The 24,790-nt window shown below is 40.4% G+C and overlaps 1 protein-coding gene across 2 annotated transcripts in view; it reads left to right on the top strand.

The window, feature by feature from the left end:
• Nucleotides 1-24,790, top strand: part of LOC132689408 (S-adenosyl-L-methionine-dependent tRNA 4-demethylwyosine synthase TYW1) — a 212,766-nt gene that overhangs the window by 175,414 nt on the left and 12,562 nt on the right. Inside the window, exons 14-15 of one of the 2 annotated variants that reach the window (XM_078440106.1) lie at nucleotides 2,353-2,484; nucleotides 12,118-12,285. In XM_078440106.1, the coding sequence (XP_078296232.1) occupies nucleotides 2,353-2,484; nucleotides 12,118-12,285 (300 nt within the window). The remainder of the gene's footprint in view (nucleotides 1-2,352; nucleotides 2,485-12,117; nucleotides 12,286-24,790) is intronic. The other variant, XM_078440107.1, reaches the window with a different exon arrangement.

Below are 24,790 nucleotides of genomic sequence, written 5' to 3'. Positions count from 1 at the left end.
TTTCATAATTGGTTGCTGTTGGCATATAGTAGCTAATACTTCTTGGGGTTCTAAGTTCTACACGGATTGAAGCTTTTAATCCTGTGTAGGACCCCCATTTTTCACAGGGTAGAAACTGAGAACAGGGAGATGAAAATAGCTAAGTGTGTGGTCTGGGCTTTGGTCGGGCCCCAGCGCCCATATTCACTCCACTGATCCATGCTAAGAAGGCAGTTCATTTTTATACTTTTCCTTAATACAACTTCTTAGTTGATTTTCTTAGGTTTCCAAGAAGCCAGTTACATCATTTGCAAGTAATTATTTTTTTGTGTAGTGTCCAGCAATTCTTGCTCCCTTGCCTTATTGCTTGGATTTTCACTTTCAGGGAAGTGTTCATAAAAATAACAGAGTGGACATTCTTCTGTTAGTCTGACCAAATGGGAATGCCTGTATTTTTCATAAGCCACTGAGAATGACATTGACCATTTTATCTTAAGGTTGTGTTTTTTAATTGTGTAGTTTGCCAAATGGTTTTTGATTTGATTACTCTGTTTTGTTTTCAAATTAAGGATGGCTTTTAAATTATACCAAATACCTTTGTGTGTCTGTGAAGATGATCGCGTGTACTTTTCTGTGTTGAACTCTGTGATGAATTATATTAATATGTAACCACATATGGAATCATCTTTGCATTCCTAGAATTTTCAACATACTGCTGAATTGTATTTGCTAAAGTTTCTATAAGATTTTTGTATCTATAAGTACAAGTGAGATTGGTCTGCTGTTCTCTACCCGTTTTTGTTAAGTGAATTCTGGCTTTATATGTAAAGGGAATCTGGAAGATCTCTGTCTTTTCGTGCATTATCTACTGTGTTTTAAAGTAATTTTTGAGTACATTTTCTGGTATGGCTGCCAAATACTGTTCAGCGGAGATCTTTTCATTTTGTTCATCGAAGATCTCGAGTGTTTCTTCTCTTTCACTAATTATGGAAATCTTCAAACATAGGCAAAAGTAGAGAGGTTGGTATCATTTTGTTCCTCTCTCGCCTCACTTTTTCTCTCAAGTATTTAGAGCCTCACTACTTAAAACATGCTGTGCGTGGTAGCAGCTTGGATATTATCCGGGAACTTGCTCCAGATGGGTGTGGCCCTGCGTGCGTCTGCACATAGACACCACCTCCGCCATATACTACTGGTTATAGGCAAGTCCTAGGTGCCGCTCCCCAGTCTTGCTTTAGATTTTAACCCCTTTTGGGGCACCTGGGTGGCTCGGTCGGTTAAGCGGCGGGCTTCGGCTCAGGTCATGATCTCGTGGTCCGTGAGTTCGAGCCCCGCGTCGGGCTCTGTGCTGACGGCTCAGAGCCTGGAGCCTGTTTCAGATTCTGTGTCTCCCTCTCTCTCTGTTCCTCCCCTGTTCATGCTCTGTCTCTCTCTGTCTCAAAAATAAATAAATGTTAAAAAAAATTAAAAAAAAAAAAGATTTTAACCTCTTTTTCATACTGTCCTGAGATGTTTCAATAACGCTTTGAATGTTTGAAAAATTGTCTCGGGTCCTGGAAGGGAGAGAGCTACAAAGTCAAAGGGCATAAACTTGTTAAAGCCTTTGATGTCTGTTGTCTAATTGCTTTTCAGAAAACCACTACCTCTTTTGGTTAAGTGGTAAACAGGTGACAATACTGACAGTTCATAAATGTGTCTTTTCTGCCAACAGGAGATCATTAAAATGTTAAGAAAGCAGGAAAGAAGGGAAGAGTAATTAGAAATTCTTGTCATAAACACTTGAGTGATTGGTACCTGAGAGCCTGAAGGTTATTTGAATTAATTTTCAACAGTCTTAAACTATTTGGCCAATTTACTATTCCTTACTAAATCTAATTCAGTGTGTCGTTTTCAAGAAACATTTGGGTGCCTAAGTGGTAGAGATTGAGAGTGAGAAAAGATACATGCCAATATCTGTGCCCTTAAAAGGCTTATGGGAATCTTATATTGTTTTCATTTTTTTTTTCATCTTTCTACAAAATATAACTTTGGCTTATAGAAGTTCTGGCTGGGGGCGCCTGGGTGGCTCAGTTGGCTAAGCGTCTGACTTCGGCTCAGGTCATGATCTCACAGTTCGTGAGTTTGAGTCCCGCGTCAGGCTCTGTGCTGACAGCTCAGGGCCTGGAGCCTGCTTCGGATTCTGTGTGTGTATCTCTCTCTCTCTCTGCCCCTACCCTGCTTGTGCTCTGTCTCTCTGTCTTACAAATAAATAAAACATTTTTTAAAAATTTTTTTTAAAAGTTCTGGCTGAATTTCACATTACCTGGGTCTCTAGGGGATTGAAGAAATTTGAAAGCCTTCCTAGGTGTGACTCCCACCAAGATAAAAATGAAGTTGGCTTTTCCTTTGTTTCAGCAACAGCGTACTGTGTACAGGCTGACTCTAGTGAAAGCGTGGAATGTAGACGAACTCCAGGCCTATGCCGAGCTGGTGACCCTGGGGAATCCTGACTTCATCGAAGTGAAGGTGAGCTCCTGCTGGCCAATGTCATCCCACTTCCTACGGTGCTTTGTTGTGGTGAAGTTAGTACCTTATAAAACTCTATAGGAGGTCCCAGATGTGTTATTTATTCATTCAGAAATATTAATCAAGAACGTGGCACCATTCTAGGCAACGGGGATAATAACAGTAAAGACGGAGCTTTTGCTCTTATAAAGCTTATATTTATTGAGAGGGAGGCAGTCAGTGCAAAATAAATAATTAAAAACTACATAGTAACATTAGTATGCTGAGAAATAAAATAGTGTTACAGTGAGGAATTGGTTGGCTTTAAAATAAACTTTTAGGGTTGACTAGGTGGCTCAGTTGGTTAAACGTCCGACTTGGGCTCAGGTCATGATCTCATGGTTCTTGGGTTCAAGCCCCGCGTCGGGCTCTGTGCTGACAGCTCAGAGACTGGAGCCTGTTTTGGATTCCGTGTCTCCCTCTCTCTCTGCCCCTCCCCACTCACACTCTCTCAAAAATAAACATAAAAAATTTTTTTTAATTAAAAAAAGTAAAAAAATAAAAATAAAATAAAAATAAAAAAGTAAAATAAACTTTTATTATGGAGAATTTCAAACATATATAGAAGTAGAGAGATTGGTCTCATGACCTCCATCTGTTCACCCAGCTTCAAAAATTACCAACTCATGACCAGTCTTGTTTCAGTTCTACCTCTACCCATTTTCTCTGCCTTATCCTATTATTTTGAAGCAAACCCTACGTTATATGGCTCATCTATAACTGTATATGTCTCTAAAAGATATACACTCACTGTATACACTTATTCAGAATACTGTTCTCATAATTGAACAGTTTTAACAATAGTCTCTTAAGTATTGGAAATAGAAGGTTTCAGACTTGACCAACTATTTCTTATTAAAATAGTATTTGTGAATCTAGATCCAAATAAGGATCATTAACTGTAATTGGATTCTTTCTTTTTTAAATTTCTTTTAATCTGTTAGTTCCTCTTTCATGTGTTCTCTCTCTACTCTGCTCCCCCTGCCCCACACCAGTAAGTTTGTTGAAGAAAATGTGTCATTTATCCTGGCTAGTTCCCTCTGTCTATATTTTAGATTTTGCTGATTGCTTGTTCCTTTGCCCCCTGTATTTCCTGTAGATTGGTAGTTAGATCAAGAGAAGATTGATCAGATGTGTGTGCGTGTGTGTGTGTTTGCATTTTAAGATTATTTAGTTGGTGGTATCGTATACTTACAGTAGGAGGTGGTGGTGCCTGGTTGTCCCTGGCCCGTTTGTTGGCAGTATTTCTTTGGGATGATGGATTCCTATAAGTGGATTGATGTGCCAAAGGGCAGATCATTGTTTTGGTAGACATTGTGATTGGCTGTTTTAGATTTCATAGGCAGAAGTCTTTTCTTCCGCCTATGAAATCTAATGGAGGAGATGACTCTTTTACAACTGATTCCTAAATAGTAAGAAGCAGTGCAGTCACCAGGGGATCAGAGCATTTTGGGCAGATGGCAAACAAGTAAGTATTTAAGTCGGGGGTTCCCGTGTGAGATCAGGAGGGCAGTTGGAGTTGGCAGAGACACAAGATGAATCACAGAGGTGGGATGGGGCCAAATGTTGTTAGAACTTTCAAGCAAGAAAAGAACTGGATTTTATACTAAGTTCGATGGTCAGCTTCTTGAATAGTCTGGTTTATGATTTTAAAAGATCACCCTGCTGCTGTCATGGGCGGATTACAGAGCTCAGAGCGAGAGTGGTTATAAAATGAGACGTTATGGCTTGGGGGAAGGTCATTGGCAATATGACTGGAGAGGAGTGGGTGCATTTGGGATAAATCGTGGAAGTGGAACCAATACAGCGTGTTGCCAGACGAGACACAGGGAGTGAAAGAACAAACGAAATCAAGAACAACACCTGGATTTTGGCTTAAGCAATCGTGCGGATGTGGAACAGTTTACTGAAGCGGGAAAGACCAGCGGAGGAGGCAGGCAAGTTTGGGGAGTAATTTCACGAGTTCTTTGTTGGCCTTAATCATTTGAGAGACCTTTTAAATATCCACATATAGGTTCAAATAGGCCAGAGGTTATATAAGCCTGGAGTTCTGGGGATAAGACAGGGCTGGCAGTAATCATTTGGAAGGCATCAGCGTGCCATGGTAGTTAAAGCTGTGGACTGTTACAAGGCAAATGGCTTTTCTGGACAGCTAAGAGTCCACAGAATGAGAAAACGTGACCAGAAAATTCCACCCTGTCTCTGAAAACCCGACTCTTCAGTGTATGTCATTTCACTCTGTCATTTCAGAGGATAGTTCATTTTTACAGCTGTCTGTTCAGCTTTCTGTGGTACTATAGCCTAGAGCAGCAGGGAGGTGGGAAGAGATAAAATATTGCTGTCTGAGTGTTCAGCATTTTATCCCTGGTCAGGTCAAAGACACTCTTTTCTTTTGAAATTGCTCTTAATTTTAAAAGGCTACTCTTGGCAAGAACTCTAATGATGCAGAGATGCAAACTACATCTGCAGTATATTTGTTGGCTTAAGCAAACCTTGCCAATGTCAGGGATTAATGGTGTTTTAATTTATGATTTAGCTATTAAAGAATGCTGTCTCCAGTGATGTTGCAGTAAAACTTCCATTATAAAGCAAGTTTCTGGATCATACGGTCACCTTTTTTCTGCCTCCCTCCGTCCCTCCCTTCCTCCTTTCCTTCTTTGCAGTCATGTTTTCTATAATGTATGACATATTTTACAATCTGAAAAGAATCACCCGGTATTATTTTTAAAAGAAAGATAGCTACTTTGTAAACAGTATAATCCTCCGATGGGTATTTTTTTAGTTTGACAGACTATTAACGTAATACCCTCTGTCTATACCTGAGATGTTATAATGACATGGTTTCTTTCACATGAGATTTCCATTTTACTGTTTTACCCCTGCATTCAACAGATATCTTTCAGCTCTTTCTATGTGCTAGGCCTCATCAAAGCACCAGAGATAGAAAATTTGATATGGACATGCTGTTTGGGAAATGGATGGTCTTATTGAACAAGGCCAAGTCTACAGAAGTAAAATGAGCCACTTGGAGAGATTTCATTTAAAAGTTTCTTGAAGAAATATGTAATATAATCACAATTTTAACTATCTTACATGAATGATAAAATATAACGTAACAGGTAACAGTCGTACCAAGGGAAAGCATGGTGATGATCAGCTTGTTTCTTTTTTTTTTTAAATTTTTTTTTTCAACGTTTTTTATTTATTTTTGGACAGAGAGAGACAGAGCATGAACGGGGGAGGGGCAGAGAGAGAGGGAGACACAGAATCGGAAACAGGCTCCAGGCTCCGAGCCATCAGCCCAGAGCCTGACGCGGGGCTCGAACTCACGGACCGCGAGATCGTGACCTGGCTGAAGTCGGACGCTTAACCGACTGCGCCACCCAGGCGCCCCCTTTTTTTTTTTTTTTTAATTTTTTTTTTCAACGTTTTTTATTTATTTTTGGACAGAGAGAGACAGAGCATGAACGGGGGAGGGGCAGAGAGAGAGGGAGACACAGAATCGGAAACAGGCTCCAGGCTCCGAGCCATCAGCCCAGAGCCTGACGCGGGATGATCAGCTTGTTTCTTATAGAATGTTTGAGATAGAAATGGCCTCTGTTAAGTGTACCTGTGCCATTGAGGACTGGATCTCATTGCTTTGTTAAATTCAGCTCTCATTTGTCCTGCAGGGTAATGAAGTATCTTTCTTTAAAAAAATTTTTTTTTAATGTTTATTTATTTCTGATAGACAGAGCATGAGTGGGGGAGGGGCAGAGAGAGAGGGAGACACAGAATCAGAAGCAGGCTCCAGGCTCTGAGCTGTCAGCACAGAGCCCAACGCGGGGCTCGAACTCACGGACTGCGAGATCATGACCTGAGCCGAAGTCGGTCGCTCAACCGACTGAGCCATCCAGGCGCCCCTGAAGTATCTTCCTTTTAAACTGAAGTAGAAAAGGGATGTTTGCAGAATATAGTATACTTCAGAAACAGAACAAGTTATAGAATAATGTTTATTATTTGATTATATATATTTTAAAAGTTTACTTCTTTATTTTGAGAGAGAGATGAGTGGGGGAAGGGGCAGGGAAAGAGGGAGAGAGAATCTTAAGCAGGCCCTGTGCTGTGAGCCCTGACTCAGGGCTTGCACTCACAAACCATGAGATCATGACCTGAGCTGATATCAAGAGCTAGATGCTTAACCAGCTAAGCCACCCAGGCGCCCCTGATTATATTTTTTAGCAGTATATGTTTGGATATATTTATATAAGAAAAGTACGGAAGGATTATATCAGACTGTTCACAGTGTTGTAATTTGGAAGAAGGGCAGGGAAAGGCTTAGTAATTCTATTTTCCATGTTTCCATGCCCTGCGAATTATTACAGTGAGCGGGCATCATGTTTGTAATCCCACTGATTGAAATGAAATCAGTAAAGGAGAAGGCATTCTTTCCTGTTCAATAGAGTTAAACTATTTAAGTCTGAAAAGGCATTTTTGTTGTTGTTGTCTAATTAATTAAATTTAAATTTTGTGGGGGTGGGGGGCGCTTAGGTGGCTCAGTCGGTTGAGTGTCTGACTCTTGATGATCCCAGAATTGTAGGATCCAGCCCCGCGTCCAGCTCCACGCCGAGTGGAGCCTGCTTGGGTTTCGTTCTCGCTCTTCCTCCCTTCACCCCTCCCCCCACACCAAGTGCCCACGCATGTTCTAATTTTAGTATATGTGCTGCCCAAGGGAGCACTTGCCTGTTCTTTCTCTCTCACTCTCGCTGTCTCTAAAATTAAAAAAAGTTAAAAATTTTCTACATTGGAGGAGTTTTAAAAGTAATGGTAACAAGGACATGTGGCTGGCTCAGTTGGTAACTCTTGATCTCCAGGTCATGAGTTTGAGCCCCACACTGGGGTTAGAGATTACTTAAAATAATAACATTTAATAAAATAATAATAGGAAAAACCCTCTCTGAAAAACATTTGATGAGAACTAGCGATATGGTAGGCTAAGTAACCTCAGCTTCCTCTAAAAACAAACACTTAGAAGTAACTGTGTTATAATAAACATACTTTTGACAGCATGGCCATCTGTCAGGTCTGTAAGGGAGTTCCTTTGGGACTCAAAAAAGAGAGACCACCCTGGTGGTACTTTGTAGCTCTGATAGAGATGGGACTTGGGTTTAAAGGATGGAACACGAGGCCCTTTTGCCTTCAATGAAAGCACAAATTAGGACAGAATTTACCCACTGACATAGAATGGCCCTTGGAAGCTTGTCTTTCACCTATGCTCTTGATTTAAAAAAAAGGGGGGGTGGTCTCCCAGGGCCTGGCATTAAAATTTGAATAGTACCTCATGGTCACATACGTAAATGCCTTGAAGCTAGGAAATTGATAATACAAATTGACCCTAGGCTAGTGACATGCCTGGGTTCCCTGCAGAAGCAAACGAGTACTGTTCATGTCTTGTGTCTTCCAGGCGTGTGCGAGTGTGCACGCACAGGGGTCTCTCCTAGTCTGCACTCTGGAGCCTCATGGGGAATGGGGAAGAGCACAGTTTTGATACATTCCAAAAAAGTACTGATGGAGATCTTCTCTGCCTCTAAATTTCCTCCATATTAGAATTAGAATAACAGGATCATTTTAATAGGTTTGTTTTGAGAATTCAGTGGGATAATGTATGCCTGGATTCGGTAAATGTTTAGATCACTTCTCATTAAGCACATTTATTTAAACTAAATCAATAGAAGCTATTTCTTTATTTTATTGGTTCCCGCTTTTCTTTCATTGCTAGTCTCATAAACTATTTTTCTGTTTGATTCCCTGTAAATGAACATATATTTTAGTTTCATTAGGCTTAAATAGGCCTTTATTTGCTAGCCCTAGAAACTTAGTGATCATTATTTGCTTGCTTGTTTGTGAAAATGTGTATCATGTTCTAAACATCTGCCTTATTGAAAAACTTTCATAGTACAATCCATTTGTAAATGAAATACTGTCTTTATATTCCCTGCCTTGCATTGCACCTTGAGAATAATAGTAAGTGCTTAGTAATTATTTGTTGTCAGATGATTTAAACCTCTTTTATGCTGTTGGCACTGTAGCTGTCTACAGAGCTCAATCCTTGTAGCGTGCCTTTTGCAAAACAAATGCCTTAGCCTGACCTCACTGTCTTTCTCTACACAAAGATAAGAAATATTAGCGGTTATTCATGTAGCAGTCCCTGACTGGTATTCCTCAGTTGCTTTGTCATCAAGCATTAAAGAGTACAGGGGAGAAAAGAGTAGAAAAATCCACATTAATGTGAATGAAATTTTATATTATATCAGAAAAGAGTTCTGGAGTTTAATGTCATATAAAATATGTGACTTGATCTTTAGGTCATTCAGCATAGATTGGTTGGGGGTACAGAGAAGAACAGAGCACAGCCCCTGCCTGTACAAGCTTAGAATTTACACATGTAATTATACCAGTTGGTACAAGCTATGTACCAGATATGATGAGCTTGGGATCAGGTTGGGTAGGGGTTCCTGAACAGAGATTAAAGAGATGGTGGGAAATTTAGCCAAGTAAAGACTGGATGCTGAGGAGGGCAGTCCACTTAAGAAAGCCTCGTGAGTGGCTCAGTCAGTTGAGCATCCAACTCTTGGTTTTGGCTCAAGTCATGATCTCACCGTTTTGTGGACTCTAGCCCTGCGTTGGGCTCCGTGCTGACAGTGCAGAACCTGCTTGGGATTCTCTCTCTTCTCTCTCTCTGTCTCTCTCTGAAAATAAATACATAAATAAACTTAAAAAAAAAAAGAAGGCCTCATGTGCCATGCTGAGAAGGTTGGGCTGTTTTTTGTTTTCCTGTGTGTGTGTGTCTGGGAAGAGTTGTTGAAGCATTTTTAGGATGGAGTGACACGTTTTGGGTATATTGTGCAAAAAGTAAAAGTCATGAAGACAACAACATTTCTCATTAGGCTATAGGAAACAAAAACAATAGGAGTCTTTTGACGTTCAGTTTAATTAGAATATCAATCAAACTGCCAAAATACTACTCTTCCCACAGACCTTGAATCCCCAGGTAAAGTGTCCACGCACCCAATATAGGACCTTATGGCTTCCATGTCCTACAGCAGAGTGATCCATCCAAAAGACACCAATGTAATGGCATCGGTTATGCTTTTCACTACAAATCCAGGGGTGCATAAGTGGTTTTGTTCTTGAGGAACTTTCTTTGGGTCTGCTTGCCACTCCTCAACCTGGAGATTACAAAGTGAGTGTTTTTCAGTTGCCACACGGTACCCATCTGTTTTCTTGAGTTCATTCTTTTTTCAAAGTTGTGACGGCAAAACTTGGTGCTGGTGATAGATGGGGTGGGGGCAGGACGGTGGCGGGATGAGAAGGTGGCAGACAACTGTGATGTCATAGAAAAGGAAGCACTTTTAGATAGTTTAGGTAAAGTGTGATCAGGAATAAAGTCAGGGCAAGTCAGCCATTAGACCGGAGTGCAGAATGAAGTAGCCAGAGCAGAGCGGGGAGCACCAGAGGAGGGGGACATCGGGAGCCCAACTGAGGGAGGGCTCAGGGGTTCCCAAAGGTGACTCCACAGACTAATTCACAGAGCCCATTCATGTCACAGAGGCTCAGAAAGTTGCCCGTACTGCCTACCCCAGAGGATTTTGCCTGGCTAAAATGGGAACTTTTATGTGAAGAACTTAGTTAACTATGAAGCATCATGTGAGTGTATGGGAAAGTATTATGTGAAGACCTAGTAATGAACCGTGGCGCTCATTCTCTCATTTCCTTCCCAAACCAAATCTGTCCTTGATGGTTCATGATTTATTATTGGTGAATAAGAAATAATAAAATATTTTCCAGAGCTATTGTCATAGATGTAAGATCTTATCTAAAAAATAGGGGCACCTGGGTGGCTCAGCTGGATAAGCGTCCAACTTCAGCTCAGGTCATGATCTCACGGTTCATGGGTTCGAGCCCCACGTTGGGCTCTCTGCTGGCAGCTCAGAGCCTGGATCCTGCTTCCGATTCTGCATATCCTTCTCTCTCTCTCTCTCTCTCTCTCTCTCTCTCTCTCTCTCTCTCTCCCCCTCCCCGTCCCTCTCCCGCTCGTACTCTCTCTCTCTCAAAAATAAACAAAAATTAAAAAAATTTTTTTTTAATATGAAAAATAAGTTCCTTTGAATTAGCTACTATATACATGCTTTTTCATATAATTCACAGTATCATAAAAAGTACTTAAGTTGAAGTAAAGTTCATTTTTATGACTAATTTGACCTATCAATAAATTGTTTTCATGTTTGGTATACATTCCGGTAAGTTTAGCACAATTTTTCAGCCATTCCTAAAGATTTTCAGAACTGTTGTAGTACTTGCTTTTTTTTTTTATTCACCTAAAACTCAAACTTCGTTTAATGAATTTTCTAAAATCACTGGGCTGATAGAGATGATGCTCTTGATTGTTACAACTGAGCTGGGTTGCCTCTAGTTTATGTTCAGCAGAGGTCACGGGGATCTTTTTGAGAGTCATCTGGAGTAGATCATTTTGCAGAGTTCATCTGAGTCTTCAGCCAGTTCCCAGCCCTGAGTGTTTGCTCATCCATGGGTTTTTCATTCAGTGGTATCCCATCCCCTCTACTCTGTATGTGTGTGTCTTTGTGTGTGTGTGTGTGTCTGTCTGTCTGCGTCTGTGTGAGTGAGACAGAGTGTGTGAGTGCATGTCTTTTTATTTTAGTTATTCCCTCCTTAGTAGCAGCATGTCTAGAATATTCAAAACACTTGTCCAGAAAGTTTAATTCTGGAGTATTTAAAGAGCCTGCAAAATTCAGATATCCCTTATTATCAGAAAATTTATCATTATGTAACTTAACCAAATAGAGAACTTAATTATGAAACTTTGGGGTCCTCTAAGCGTGGGCTGTCAGGTAGTGTTCTAAAGCGTTAGAAGCCAATTTACCTTACCGCATTTGTACAACTCAGAAATTTCTGTAGAGGCGAGATGCATGTATATGCATGTAAGTGTGTGAAAGGTATGCATGTATAGCCACAAATGTATTTCCTGTTTGGCACAATTCTGTGTTTATACATATCCATGTACAGAAAGTAATCTCCTTAAAGAATACTTTCAAAGGGATCCCTAGCTGGCCCTTTGCAGAAGAATCTTATCAACCTTTATCAAACCTAAGTTGTATTGGGAAATGGGGGCTCATCTTATTTTCCCAGTGAATAAACTGTTCGGTGAATTTTTGTGCCAACCATGCCTCCATTATTAGTGTATGAGATTTATAATCCCTTGAGCATTAACCTCTTACGGTGCACCAAGAAATCTGAATGAAAAGATACGTTGTTGGTTCAAATACATTGTTGTGCCTAGACAGCATGGATTGTGACAGCACTGAACACAGTACCCAAGCACCCTCAGTCACAGGGTGGGAAGGCCATCCGCCTGGGAGCTCCTAAGCAGATTTTATCATCTCTAATTCACTGTTACTTTCTTCATTTTTGGATTGAATTGGATTGGATTGGGTGGGATGGGGTAGATTCCCTCTAGAAGCCTTTCTGGCTCTGAAACTCTTAGTTGATTTCATTTAAATTAGGTCCGTAATTGTCTCTGTTGTCTTGCTTCCCCAGGGTGTCACCTACTGTGGAGAGAGTTCAGCAAGCAGTCTCACCATGGCCAACGTGCCCTGGCACGAGGAGGTGGTACACTTTGTCCGCGAGTTGGTGGCTCTCATCCCCAACTATGAAATTGCTTGTGAACATGAACATTCCAACTGCCTCCTGATAGCTCACACAAGGGTAAGAATAGCTCAACTATGCCTTCTTTTCTTCTTCTTTCTTCTCTTTATTTTCTCCTGTCTTTATTATAGTGGATATCTGCTTGTCTGCTACCTTTCCTGAAATAGACGTTAAGAAGGCCCTCCAGTCTGTCCATTGGGCTCACGTACTCTTGTTTCGTTCTTAGCCCTCAGCTAGGCACTTGAAGGGCCTCCTGGTTTGCAGTTGGTGCATGCTGAAAAAGAAAAGCAAAAAACACCCTTGTCATAACCTCTAATCCTTCCTCAGAATGACAAGAGAAAGCTGAAATAGTGGACAACCCCCATATGACTTGCAGAAGAAATATTGAAGTATTTATCAAATTTTATATCACTTTGAATCTCAGCCTCTGGAGAAATTTTCCTGGAGTTTTGGTTTCCATTTTTCCCTTTTAGCACTTTTACTAGACAGAATAAGTACCCAGATCTCGCATATTTCTTAAGAATGTCCAGCAAAGGAAAAATTCAGCTCTTGGTAAAGGTAGGCCATTAAAATAAGAAGGAAAATCTGCTAATCAGAAGGCCATTGTTGGAGTAGCTATCACAACGTGTCCTTACAGAAGTATTTGTACAGAAATAATGTGGCATCTGGGTTTGATTTAAAATAACATGAGGTGAAATTATGTGGGTGTGTGGATAAGATGACTGTTGTCGTGGCTAGATGATGAGCACATAGAGGTTTGTTATACTACTCTGCCTAGTTTTCTGTTCAAATTCTCCATTAATAAATACTTTTTTGTTTTTAAGTGGACATGGGGCGCCTAAGTGGCTCAGCCAGTTAAATATCTGACTTTAGCTCAGGTCATGATCTCACGGCTTATGGGTTCCAGACCTGCACCAGGCTGTGTACTGTTAGTGTGGAGCCTGCTTGGGATTCTCTCTCTCTCCCTCTCTCTCTGCCCTCCCCCACTCACACTTTCTCTTTCTCAAAATAAATAAACTTCAAAACAAAAGTCGACATGGATGAACCCTGAAAACATTATTCTAGGTGGGGAAAAAAAAAACCACCCCAGACACAACAGGGCACATATTGTATGATTGTGTGAAATATCCAGACTAGATAAATCCATAGAGATGGAAAGTAGGTTGGTGGTTGCCAGGTGCTGGGAGAAGAGCAGACTAGGAAGTGACTGCTAATAGGTATGGGATTTCTTTGGGGGATGATGAAATACTCTAGAATTATAGTGTGGTGTTGGTTGCCCATCTTTGAGACTAATCCAAAAGTCACTCAATTGTACACTTTAAAGGATGAATATTATGGTCTGTGGATTATATCACAATAAAGATAGATTAATACCAAGATGATAATAAAGGTTATGGGTGGGCTACCTTTTCTTACATAAGTTCTTTTTATGCAAGTAAAGGCAGGCTCAATTTGAACATGAAAGACTTAGTATATTCTCCCCAAAAACCTAAATGACTTCCTGAACAGCTTCTCAAGTTAATGACATTTAATAATATGAGATTTGCTCAATTAAAATATCACATCCTGTAGTCTCACTAACCATGAGGTTAAAAGGCTCTCATGCTTTGGTTGCAGTTAGATTGTATGTAGCTGACTTGTGGTCTGTCAGATGTTTAGACAGAAGAATATGTTCTGGGACATCAGGGAACAAAGAAATAAAGGCCACCTGGTATTTGAAATGTTAATGATAGCTACAAAGCTAATTAACTTACAAAGCAAATCTTAAAAATTAAAGCCAAAAACCTAATTTTATTTTCTAGTTTTTCATTCACTGTTAACCTTTTCAGGTAAGATAGTGCCTTTAAAAAAATTATTTGAGGGTCGCCTGGGTGGCTCAGTAGGTTGAGCATCTGACTCTTGATTTTGGCTCAAGTCATGATCTCACGGCTTGTGGGATTGAGCCCTGTGTCAGGCTTTGTGCTGGCAGCACGGAGCCAGCTTGGGATCCTCAGCCTCCCTCTCTGTCTCTGCCCCTCCCCCACTGATGCACGCACACTCATGCATGCATGCACTCTCCCTCTCTCAAAATAAATAAATAACATTAAAAAAAAAAAATTTGATTACAGAGGCAGTGCTCTGGAAATAATCCTGACTCTGGTGGCAGAGTTCTTTCTAACTCCATTGAGATGCCTCAGTGACCTCCCATTGCTTTTAGCATGAAAATCAAAGTCCTTAATGTGACCCTAGGGCCCTGCATGGTCAGGCTGTCTACCTCTCCAGATGCTTTTTAAATTGCACTTCCCTCTCTCTCTGCACTTCCTTTATTTTCTCAGACACAGTAGGTGTTACTTTGGAATTATTTACTGTTTTCTTTTTTTTTAGTGGTTGCACTCGAAGTGACTTTATGATCCTTGACTAATCAAAGTATAATGTTAAAGAATACTTTTACCCTCTAAATGCAATGCAAGGACCTTAGAATACCTTATTAACCTCCATTTTTCCCTTCCCAACTCACATGCTATTATTGTTCTGTCCATGAATTATAAATGTGTGTAAGGAGAATATTGTTACTGCTGTATGTAGTCACTGTTCATTTAGATTTACCTGCATCTTTAACACTGTTTTGCACTCTTTTCCTTTCTTCATTTTTGACTCTCCACACAGGATTGTGTTCTTTCTGCCCAAAAAATACTTTCTTAAAAATTTATTTTAGTGGGCATCTGCTGATGGAAAATTCTGCTCTTATTTGTCTGGAAATGTATATTTTAGCTGGGTATAAAATTCTAGGTTGACATTTGTTGTCTTTCAACACAATATAATCTCTTGTCTTTTAAATTCCATTGATAAAGTCAGCTGTTGGTCTGTTGCTTGTTCTCAGATAATCTGCCATTTTCATCCTTCTGGTTTCTTTTTATGATCCTGCCCATATGCACAGGAGGTTCTCAGAAGGGACCAAACAACTGAAATTTTAGTAGGATAAATGCAATAACAGACAAAGCCTACAAGGTGCAAGCCAACATAAGGAGACATTCTGAGATTGACCTTCATTATTTCATGTTTGTTGTGTACCCAGGGTGTGTCAGGCACTATGCTGGGTACAAAGGATACAAAGATGAGTTAAAAAAAAAATAGTCTCTGCCTTTCAGAATGGTCTAACAGAAAAAGAGGTAACTATCAAAACAAACACATACCCCAAAGTTTTATCAGAGCAAGATGGAAGAGTAGAATTGAGCCCAAGGAGGCATAGTTGGGAATATATGGTACCATCAGGAAAGGCTTCACAGAGGAGTTGCTGTTTGACCGGATGTTCAGTAACAGCCCAGGTAGAAACGACATTTAAGCAAAAAACAGCCTAAGAAAAGGTCCACGGAGAAGTGCAGAGGCCTGGCACATTGGGAGAATAAATAGTTTGGTGTGGCCGGAGGTCAAGAGAAGGATTGAAGGGAATGGAAGGGGGGTGATTCACCAGGGGTGAGAGCATTGATGGCACCGAATGACATCCTAATTGTGCTGTTTTTTGTACAGCATGGGCAGGCACTGAAGGGTTTTAAATAGAAGTGACACAATCAGATTTGAGTTTAAAAAAATTTCTTTGGCAGTATTTCAGGGGATGAAGTGCAAGACTTTAAGAGAAACCAGTTCAGTTAAAAACTGCTATAATAGTGGGTGCCTGGGTGGCTCAGTCGATTAAGCGTCTGACTTTGGCTCAGGTCATGATCTTGCCGTTCCTGAGTTCAAGCCCTGCTGACAGAGCCTGGAGCCTGCTTCAGATTCTGTGTCTCCCCCTCTCTCTCTGCCCCTCCTCCACTCACACTCTTTCTCTCTCTCTCTCAAAAATAAATAAACATTACAAAAAATTTTTTTGTAAACTGCTGTAATAGTCCCAACAGTCAGAGGTAAAGTGGTGAGGGTCTGAAACAAAGGGTATAAAAGGAGAGAGGAGAGTGGTCAGGCATTAAATGCAGAACGCACTCGCTTTCATCCTAGGTGTATTGTGGGTGGGTGTCGCCTTATTACTGAGACATTCAGGCTCACCACTCAGCCTTCATTGGCCTGTTGAGGGAGGGGAGCTTTGTTGTGGCTGATTTGGGGGTATAAGTTCAGGCTTTCTCCTCAATAGCCTCTGATACCATTCTGATTAGGAAAGGAGGACCACCTCATCGCTGCTCCCCAGGGATGGTATGGAATGGACATGGCCTCCTTGCCCCTAGGCAGTGGCAAAAGTCTTGGCTCTCTGCTAAGCTTCCTCTGTCCCCACTCTGGCGTGGGTGGGGAGAGGCACCTTGCTGCCACAGGCGGAGGTCAGTGCTCCCTGCAGGGTCTCCACTGAGACCACAGAGAGGGGTTGGGGTTGCTGGATCCTCCGCTCCACCTTCTCTGACAGCTCCCCAGCAGTGAGGAGGGAGGTTATGGCTCACCATGGCTGGGCAAATGTAGAAGTCTGGGGTCCCTACTCGGTGCTGACCGACTGGGGGGAGAATGAGGCATTTTTCTCGTGACCTAGGTTGGTTATTATCTAAAAGTTTTTGTGTCTTGCTGGGCTGCTCTTTTCCTGGTCCTTTGGCCAAGAAAAGCAGATTTTTTTGGCGCTGTAAGATTGTTTTTTTTATTGTTTATGTCCGCTGGTGTTTCTGGATTGCAGGCTTCAACCAGGCTTCTGGGCTTCCTCACCCAGAAGGATAGAAGAGCCAAAAATGAAACCCAGGGAATGTATCACTGTGTTGTTCTTGGGTCCGAGGTCCCTAGCCAGTCTGCCTTCTTACCTCTACCTTCAAAGCCTTCTTACGTTTGCTTTACATATACTATTGAGGGATTTTAGCTGTGTAGTGGGAGAAATACGAAGACGTGCATTTCCTCCATTTTGGCTAGCACCTGAAGTCTATGACCACACGGTTTTGACATTTACGGTTTTAGGTAGAGTATCTCCTCAGTGACCAGCATGCCAGTCCACTTCGCACACTGTGTCATCAGTAGATTATGTCCACATAAACTGATTTTCTTTATGTTTGTTATGTTTTATTTATGTTTATTAAGTGTCACCCAGTATGGTTACAGGGCTGCCCCTGCAGTGTTACTGGAAAGATTTTCCTGAAACTTCTGTGAGAACATCTTTCCTGATCCTAATCAGAGCCTATCAGGTCCCATTTAAGAAGTAGGCTAGCAGTTTACAGATGGATGCCTTTTTAAGGGTACTAAAAACAGAGATATAACCAAAAACCAAACAGAGGAAAGAAACAGAAGAAGACAAAACAAAACCTAAAGAGTAGACAAATCCATAAAACAAATCATTGAGTTCATAAATAACAGAGTGGGTATTGGCCATTTAACAACCTCATTGTTTATCCTGCCACCCCCAAGCTCATTGTTTCCCTGCCATGTCTTTATCTCACAGTGCATGCAAAAGAAAAACCTAGATATTTTATTTGAATCGTGATGGCTTTCACAATTAGGGCCTTTTTGGCTTTATTTCAGGCCGCCCCCTGCCCTACCTCTTTACAAGATACTGCCATGATTCTTTCCTCTGTGTTTGCCCAAGATACCTACCTCTTCTGCCAGAAATGCATTCACCACCCTGCCCCATCTCAGTTCACCTGCTGAATTCTCCTTAAAACTGTAAAACAAACCTCCTTGGAGGTCACTTCTCTCAGATCTATGTGCACATAGGTAAGGCTGCCTTCCTAAGGAGTTGTGGGTTCCTGGAACACAAGGACTGTCATCTCTAGCACTTCCTAGAGGAGCTGATGCATAGTAGATTCTTGGTGTTTGTTTAGTGAACTAACAGCCTCTTCACTTTCGTCTCCTTCCCTTTTTCACAGTTGTACCTTCCGAGAGCAGTTGCTGAATCGTCCTTGCTCATTTTGCTGAATCTCTACCTTCTTCCTTATTATTTATTCATTCATTCATTCCTTTATTCAACAAATAAATACTCAACTGAGTTTGCTATTTTATAGGTCATCAGTGACCTGCTACTTGTTAAATCCAGTTGTTTTCCTATTCACCATTTCTTCTGTTTTTCTGTAGCAGGAATCTGATGCCAATCCATGCTTTTGGAAAGTCTCTCCTATCTACTAGATTGTACTTTTCTGATTCTAGTAAAGTTGGCTAGCAGAAAAAAGAACATTGCCATAAAGTGCAGCATTGAAAATCCCTCCATTGTGGCATTTCTTTCTTTATCCATTTCAAAAATTTTGAATTCTCTGATCCAGGATACCACATAACCCAAGATGTAAGGTGAATTCTTTAAAAGAAAAAAAAAATTCTAGAGAGATTCCAAGCATTGGTTGAATATTTACATTTAGGTGACCTTTAAAGATTATGCATTAACTTGTAAAATTTTCACAGCATCAAACAGCCTCTGGAGAATCCATTATAATCTGCATTACCCTATCCATACCCAGAATACTCTGTGGTCATTTGCAGTACAAATGCCCTTATTATTGCCATATGCTCTTGTTATTGCCATATGCTATTCCACATACAAAGCATTTCATAGTTGTTAGTGGGTTATTATTTTTTTAAATCTCTGTAGAACAGTTTTTTGTTGTTTTTTTTTTTAACAGTCCATTTATTTATTTTGTTTTTTTTTTTTTTTTTTAAATTTTTTTTTCAACGTTTTTTATTTATTTTTGGGACAGAGAGAGACAGAGCATGAACGGGGGAGGGGCAGAGAGAGAGGGAGACACAGAATCGGAAACAGGCTCCAGGCTCTGAGCCATCAGCCCAGAGCCGGACGCGGGGCTCGAACTCACGGACTGCGAGATCGTGACCTGGCTGAAGTCGGACGCTTAACCGACTGCGCCACCCAGGCGCCCCAACAGTCCATTTATTTATTTTGAAAGAGCGTGCGCGAGTGGAGGGAGGCACAGAGAGAGAGGAGAGAATCCCAAGAATCGCTCTCTGCAGGGAGCCAATGTGGGACGAATCATGAGATCATGGCTTTAGCCAAAATCAGATCATGGCCTGAGCCAAAATCAATTCCGCTGCTTTGGGCACCTGGGTGGCTCAGTCGGTTGAGTCTCCAGCCTCAGCTCATGTCATGATCTTTTGGTTTGTGAGTTTGAGCCCCACATTGGGCTTTCTGCTATTGCCACAGAGCCCGCTTCATATCTTTTGCCCCTCCCCTCACTCATTCTGTCCTTCTCTCTCTCTCTGAAAAATAAATAAACATTAAAAAAAAAAAAAGTCAGCTGCTCAACTGACTGAGCCACCCAGCTGTCTGAACAGTTCTGTCATTTAGAGGTGTTGTTTAGACTCTTGATAAAGGTGTTTCTGCTCTTGATAAGAGGCGGTTTCTTTAGTTGACTTTGAACCAAGGAAAGACAAACAAACTCAAGTTAAGTCAGCATGTTTTGGTTCTAAAGCTGAGCTTGAGGGACAAAGAGAAGTACAGCTGCCCACTGGAAACAGTCTACTCGAGGAAGGTGGACCTGCCTGTGTGCTTTGGACAAAGCAGCTGGGACGAGGAGATACAGTCCCCCTTCTGCCTCTGTGTTTTCCATTAGCAGCTCAGATGTAACCTTGGACCTGTCAGTTTGCAAACTAATGAGACCATGATGAACCCAATACACTCTGCTGATGGTTTTAGTTCAGAAACACTGAAGTCCTTCCTCCCTGCATGTTGGTGATGTCCTATCATAGCGGATCACCGCCAGTGGAAACCAAGTAGTAGATCACATGTACAGCTTCCAGAAATCCACAGATCATTGCTTTAAAACGTAATTTCTTCCTTTTTTTAAAAAAAAGTAGACTTTATGCCTTAGTACCTACAGATTGGGATTTACAGCAAACTTGATAAGAGAGTATAAAGATTTCCTCTGTACCCTAGAGTTTCCCTGTTATTAACATCTTTCATTGGTATAGTATATAGGTTACAATTAATGAACCAAAATTGCTACATTATTAGCTAAAGTCCATAGTTTATTTAGATTTCCAACTAGTGATGTTGACCTTGGTCAGCAAGTCAAGGTAGTAAATATTTGTCAGCTTTCTCCACTGTTAATTTACTCTTCCCCTCCCCGTTTCTGTATATTACTCTTTGGAAAGAAGTCACTATCTATAGCCCATATGTAAGGAGTGAGAGTTAGGCTCCACATCCTTGAGGGTGAGATATCTACATAAATAGGTTTGTCTCTTCTTCCCATTTATTAATGTATTCAATCTTTTTTTTATAACAGTATGGATTTATAGTATTCAGTTTATACTTTGGGTTATAATCCAGTTGTACTCTATTTCCTTTGTTGCTCAAATTGTTCTAGCTCTGGCCGCTACGATCTCTTCCAGTTGCCTCTTTTGCTCTTTTAACATACCCCCCTTCAGGGTCGGGGGTTTTATTTGTTTTTGTTTTGAGCACTTCCTTACTTTCTGGCACTACAAGATACTCCAAGCTCATCTCGTATTTTTCTCGCTCCAGTCCTAGAATCAGTCATTCCTTCAGGAGCCCTGGTTCCTTTTATTGAAGAATGGTGTTAGAAACCAAGATCTGGGTGAAGGTGTGCTTGTTGTTGACTAGGGTGTTGTTTCTTCTTTTAGGCTCTCTAAAAGGTGTAACAGAGCAGAGACATTGTATATATATTCTAGCCTTCGTATATACACATGTCTGTAAATACTTCCACCTGTAACCATTTGTATCTAGATGAAGCTAAACATACTGATGTCTCAAACTCTAATCCATTGCTAACATAACTCACTGTAGGCTCCTCTCCTTACTAATTTGAAAACTCCTCCTCTAACAGTGAGAAACCTAGCTCCTAATAGCCGTCATCTGTTTACTTAATTGTTCAGTTCCAACCTACATGTGTAGCAGTATCAGAACGTTTAACCCAAGAATACAGTGCTTGTTTGTAGTTCCTTTTGCCTCTAGTCTTAGAGGCTCCACTCGTTTCCGGAATTACTTAGGTCAGCGCCTTTTCTTCTTTCTCCACTTCAGTGAAGTTATTTCATACATTTGTAGCAGAGTTAGATTCTCACACACGGTCTGCACCTCTTCCTGGGACCCCCTGACCTCCTAAATGATTTTTTTTTAATTTTCATACTTTAAGGGTCAGTATTTGTGCTATAAAGTCGTATAGGTTTGAAAACCACATGGCATGTGATGTCATAAAAAGATGAACATCTTTAAGTAGGCTTATTTGCAATCCGTACATTTTCTTTAGTGAGGTGTCTGTTCAGATATTTTCCTCATGTTTTAGTTGGGTTGGTTATTTTCTTATTGTTGAGTTTTAAGAATTCTTTACATATTTTCGATACTTTCCATTCACCAGATGGGTTTTGCAAATATTTTCTTCCGGTCTGTGACTTTTCATTCTCTTAACTGTGCCTTTCTCAGAGCAAACATTTTTAATTAATAAAATCTGGCTTATCAACTTTTTCTTTCATGGGTGATGCTGGATTTCATCCTGTGTTATCTTCTAGAAATTTTATAGTTTTATATTTTATGTTTGGGTCTAAGATCTGTCTCGAAAACTGTGAGATTTGTATCGATATTTTATTGTTTGTTTTGTATGCAGATGTCAAGTTGTTGAAGTACCATTTGTTGGAAAGATTATTCTTTCTCCATTTAATTACCCTTCCTCCTTTTTCAAAGATCAGTAGACTACGTTTGTGTGTGTCTATTTCTGGCCTGTATATTGTTACATCGATCTATATGTCCATTCTTTCACCAATGCTGTGCAGTCGTGACTTCTGTTAGCTTTATTGTAAGTCTTGAAATTGGGTGATGTCAGTCCTCCAGCATGCCAACTGGCTTCTTGGGTTGGCTATTCTAGGTCTTTTGCCTTTCCATAAAAACTTTAGAATCCATTTGTTAATACCTATAAACTAGCCTACTAGGGTTTTGTTTGGGAGCGAGTTGAATCTACAGATTAAGCTAGGAAAAATTGACAATATTCAGTCTTCCAATCCATGAACATGAAATATCTCTTATTTAGATCTCCCATGACTTTTTTCAGGTTTTATTTCCTGCATATAGATCCTGTACATATTTCATTAGATTTACACATAAGTGTTTCATGTTTTTAAAAATTTTTTTTAAATGTTTTATCTATTTTTGAGACAGAGAGAGACAGAGCATGAATAGGGGAGGGACAGAGAGAGAGGGAGACACAGAATCTGAAGCAGGCTCCAGGCTCTGAGCGGTCAACACAGAGCCCGACGCGGGGCTGAAACTCACAAACCGCAAAATCATGACCTGAGCCGAAGTCGGAAGCCCAACCGACTGAGCCACCCAGGCGCCCCAAGTGTTTCATTTTTTGATGCTAATGAGCATGGTACTGTGTTTTTAATTTCAAATTCCACTTGTTCATTGTTGGTATATGAGAAAGCAACTAGTTTTTATGTATTACCTCATATAGCGCAGTCATGCCGTAATCACTTGTTAGTCAAGAGGGTGTTTTGTTAATGTCAATTCTTTGTTTTTTTCTACATCGATTACTAATCACATCATCTATGCATCTCTTTCTTCCCAATCTGTATATCTTTTATTTCCATTTTCAATCTTATTGTATTGGCTAGTGTTTCTATATGATGTTGAATAGAAATGGTAAAAGGGGACATTCTTGCTTAGATTCTGCTTTTAGTGGGAAAGCAACTGGTCTCTCACTTAAATATGATGTTTACTGTAGGTTTTTGGTAGCTATGTATCAGGTTGAAGACATTTCCCTCTATTTCTCGTTTGCTGAGAGTTTTTAATCATAAATTGGTTTGGATTTTTGTCAAATACTTTCTCTGCAATTAATGATATGATCAGTTTCATTTCTCTTCTTTAGAGCTTGTTGACGTGATGTATTACATTAATTGATTTTCAAATGTTGAACCAGCCTTGCCATACCTGGTATGGCAAGTAAGTAGTAACTTACTAATATTTCATTGATTTTTTTACATATATGTTCATCACAGTTACTGTTTTGTAGTTTTCCTTTTTTGTAAAGTCTTTATCTCATTGTGGTATTAGGGCAATGCTGGTCTCTTAGAATGAGTTAAGAAGTGTTTTCTCTGCCTCTATTTTCTGGAATAGATAGGGAGTATTGGTGTTATTTCTTAAATGTTTGATTGAATTCACTAGTGAATCTTTCTGGAAGTTGTCAAGCCACTACTCCTATCTACCCGTCTGTCAGCCTTTCTGACCAGCTCCTTCTCTTTTTCCTTTCCTCCCTCCTTTTCCCTTGGCTTCTTTTGCTTCTTTATTTTTCATACCCCCTGATATGGTGGCTGTAGCCCCAACTTAGCTTAAGCATCTACCACCACTTGGTTCAATCTCAAGTGCCAAATTCTCAAGAAAAGGCACACCTACATATAAGATCATATCATCTGCAAACGGAGATAATTTTACTTCTCCTTCCTTACTTGGATGTCTTTTACTTCTTTTTCTTGCCCAGTTACTCTGGCTAGAACTGCCAGTAGTATGATAAATGGAAGTGATGAAAGTAGGCATCCTTGTCTTGTTAAGTGATAGTAGAGGAAAAGCTTTCAGTCTTTCACCACTTAATCTGATGTTTACAGTTGTTTTTTAATTTTTTACTGTTTATTAATGTTTATTTATTTTTGAGAGAGGCAGACAGAGCATGGAGTAGGGGAGGGGGAGAGAGAGAGGGAGACACAGAATCTGAAGCAGGCTCCAAGCTCTGAGCTGTCAGCACAGAACGCGACGCGGGGCTCGAACTCACAAGCTGTGAGATCATGACCCAGTCAAAGTTGGATGTTTAACTGACTGAGCCACCCAAGCGTCCCATATGTCCCTTGTTGTTTTTTTTTTTCTTGATTGTTTTTTGTTCTAATGTTTATTTATTTTTGACAGAGAGAGAGAGACAGAGCGGGAGTGGGGGAGGGGCAGGGAGAGAGGGAGACACAGAATCCAAAGCAGGCTCCAGTCTCTGAGCTGTCAGCACAGAGCCCGACACGAGGCTCGAACCCACAAACTGTGAGATCATGATCTGAGCTGAAATCCAGACTCAGACACTTAACTGACTGAGCCACCCAGGTGCCACTGGTGTAGGATCTTTTTAACATGCTTCTGAATTTGCTTTGATATTATACTGTTGAGGATTTTTGCATTATTGTTCATAAGGGATATTGGTGCTTTGTGGATTTTTTTGGGTTTTTTTTTTTTTTTTGGTAGTATCTTTATCTGGCTTTAGCAGGCAGGCCTCATAGTCTGAGTTAGAAAATATTTCCTCTTCTTCAGTTTTTGGAAAAGTTTGAGAAAGATTGATATTAGTTCTTTTAAAGTTTAATAGAATTCAGCAGTGTGGTCCAGGGCTTTTTTTTGGTGGGGGGTGGGGGGAGATTTTTGGTTACTGACTCAGTCTCCTTACTAATTATCGGTCTATTCATATTTTCTGTATCTTTGTGATTTAGTCTTAGTAGGTTTTGTGTTTCTAGGAATTTGTCCATTTCGTCGAGATTATCCAATTTGTTGGTGTACATTTATAATAATTTTTCATAATCCCTTTTACTTCTGTAGAATCAGTAGTAATGTCCCTACTTTTATTTCTAATTTTAGTAATTTGAGTCTTTTCTCTTTTTTTCTTAGTCTAGCTAAAGGTTTGTCAATTTTGTTGGCCTCTTTGAAGAACCAGCTTTTAGTCTC

Source organism: Panthera onca, chromosome E3 (assembly GCF_046562875.1).
Source record: "Panthera onca isolate mPanOnc1 chromosome E3, mPanOnc1 haplotype 2, whole genome shotgun sequence".
Classification (NCBI taxonomy): domain Eukaryota; kingdom Metazoa; phylum Chordata; class Mammalia; order Carnivora; family Felidae; genus Panthera; species Panthera onca.
This window is presented reverse-complemented; position numbering and strand designations above follow the sequence as displayed.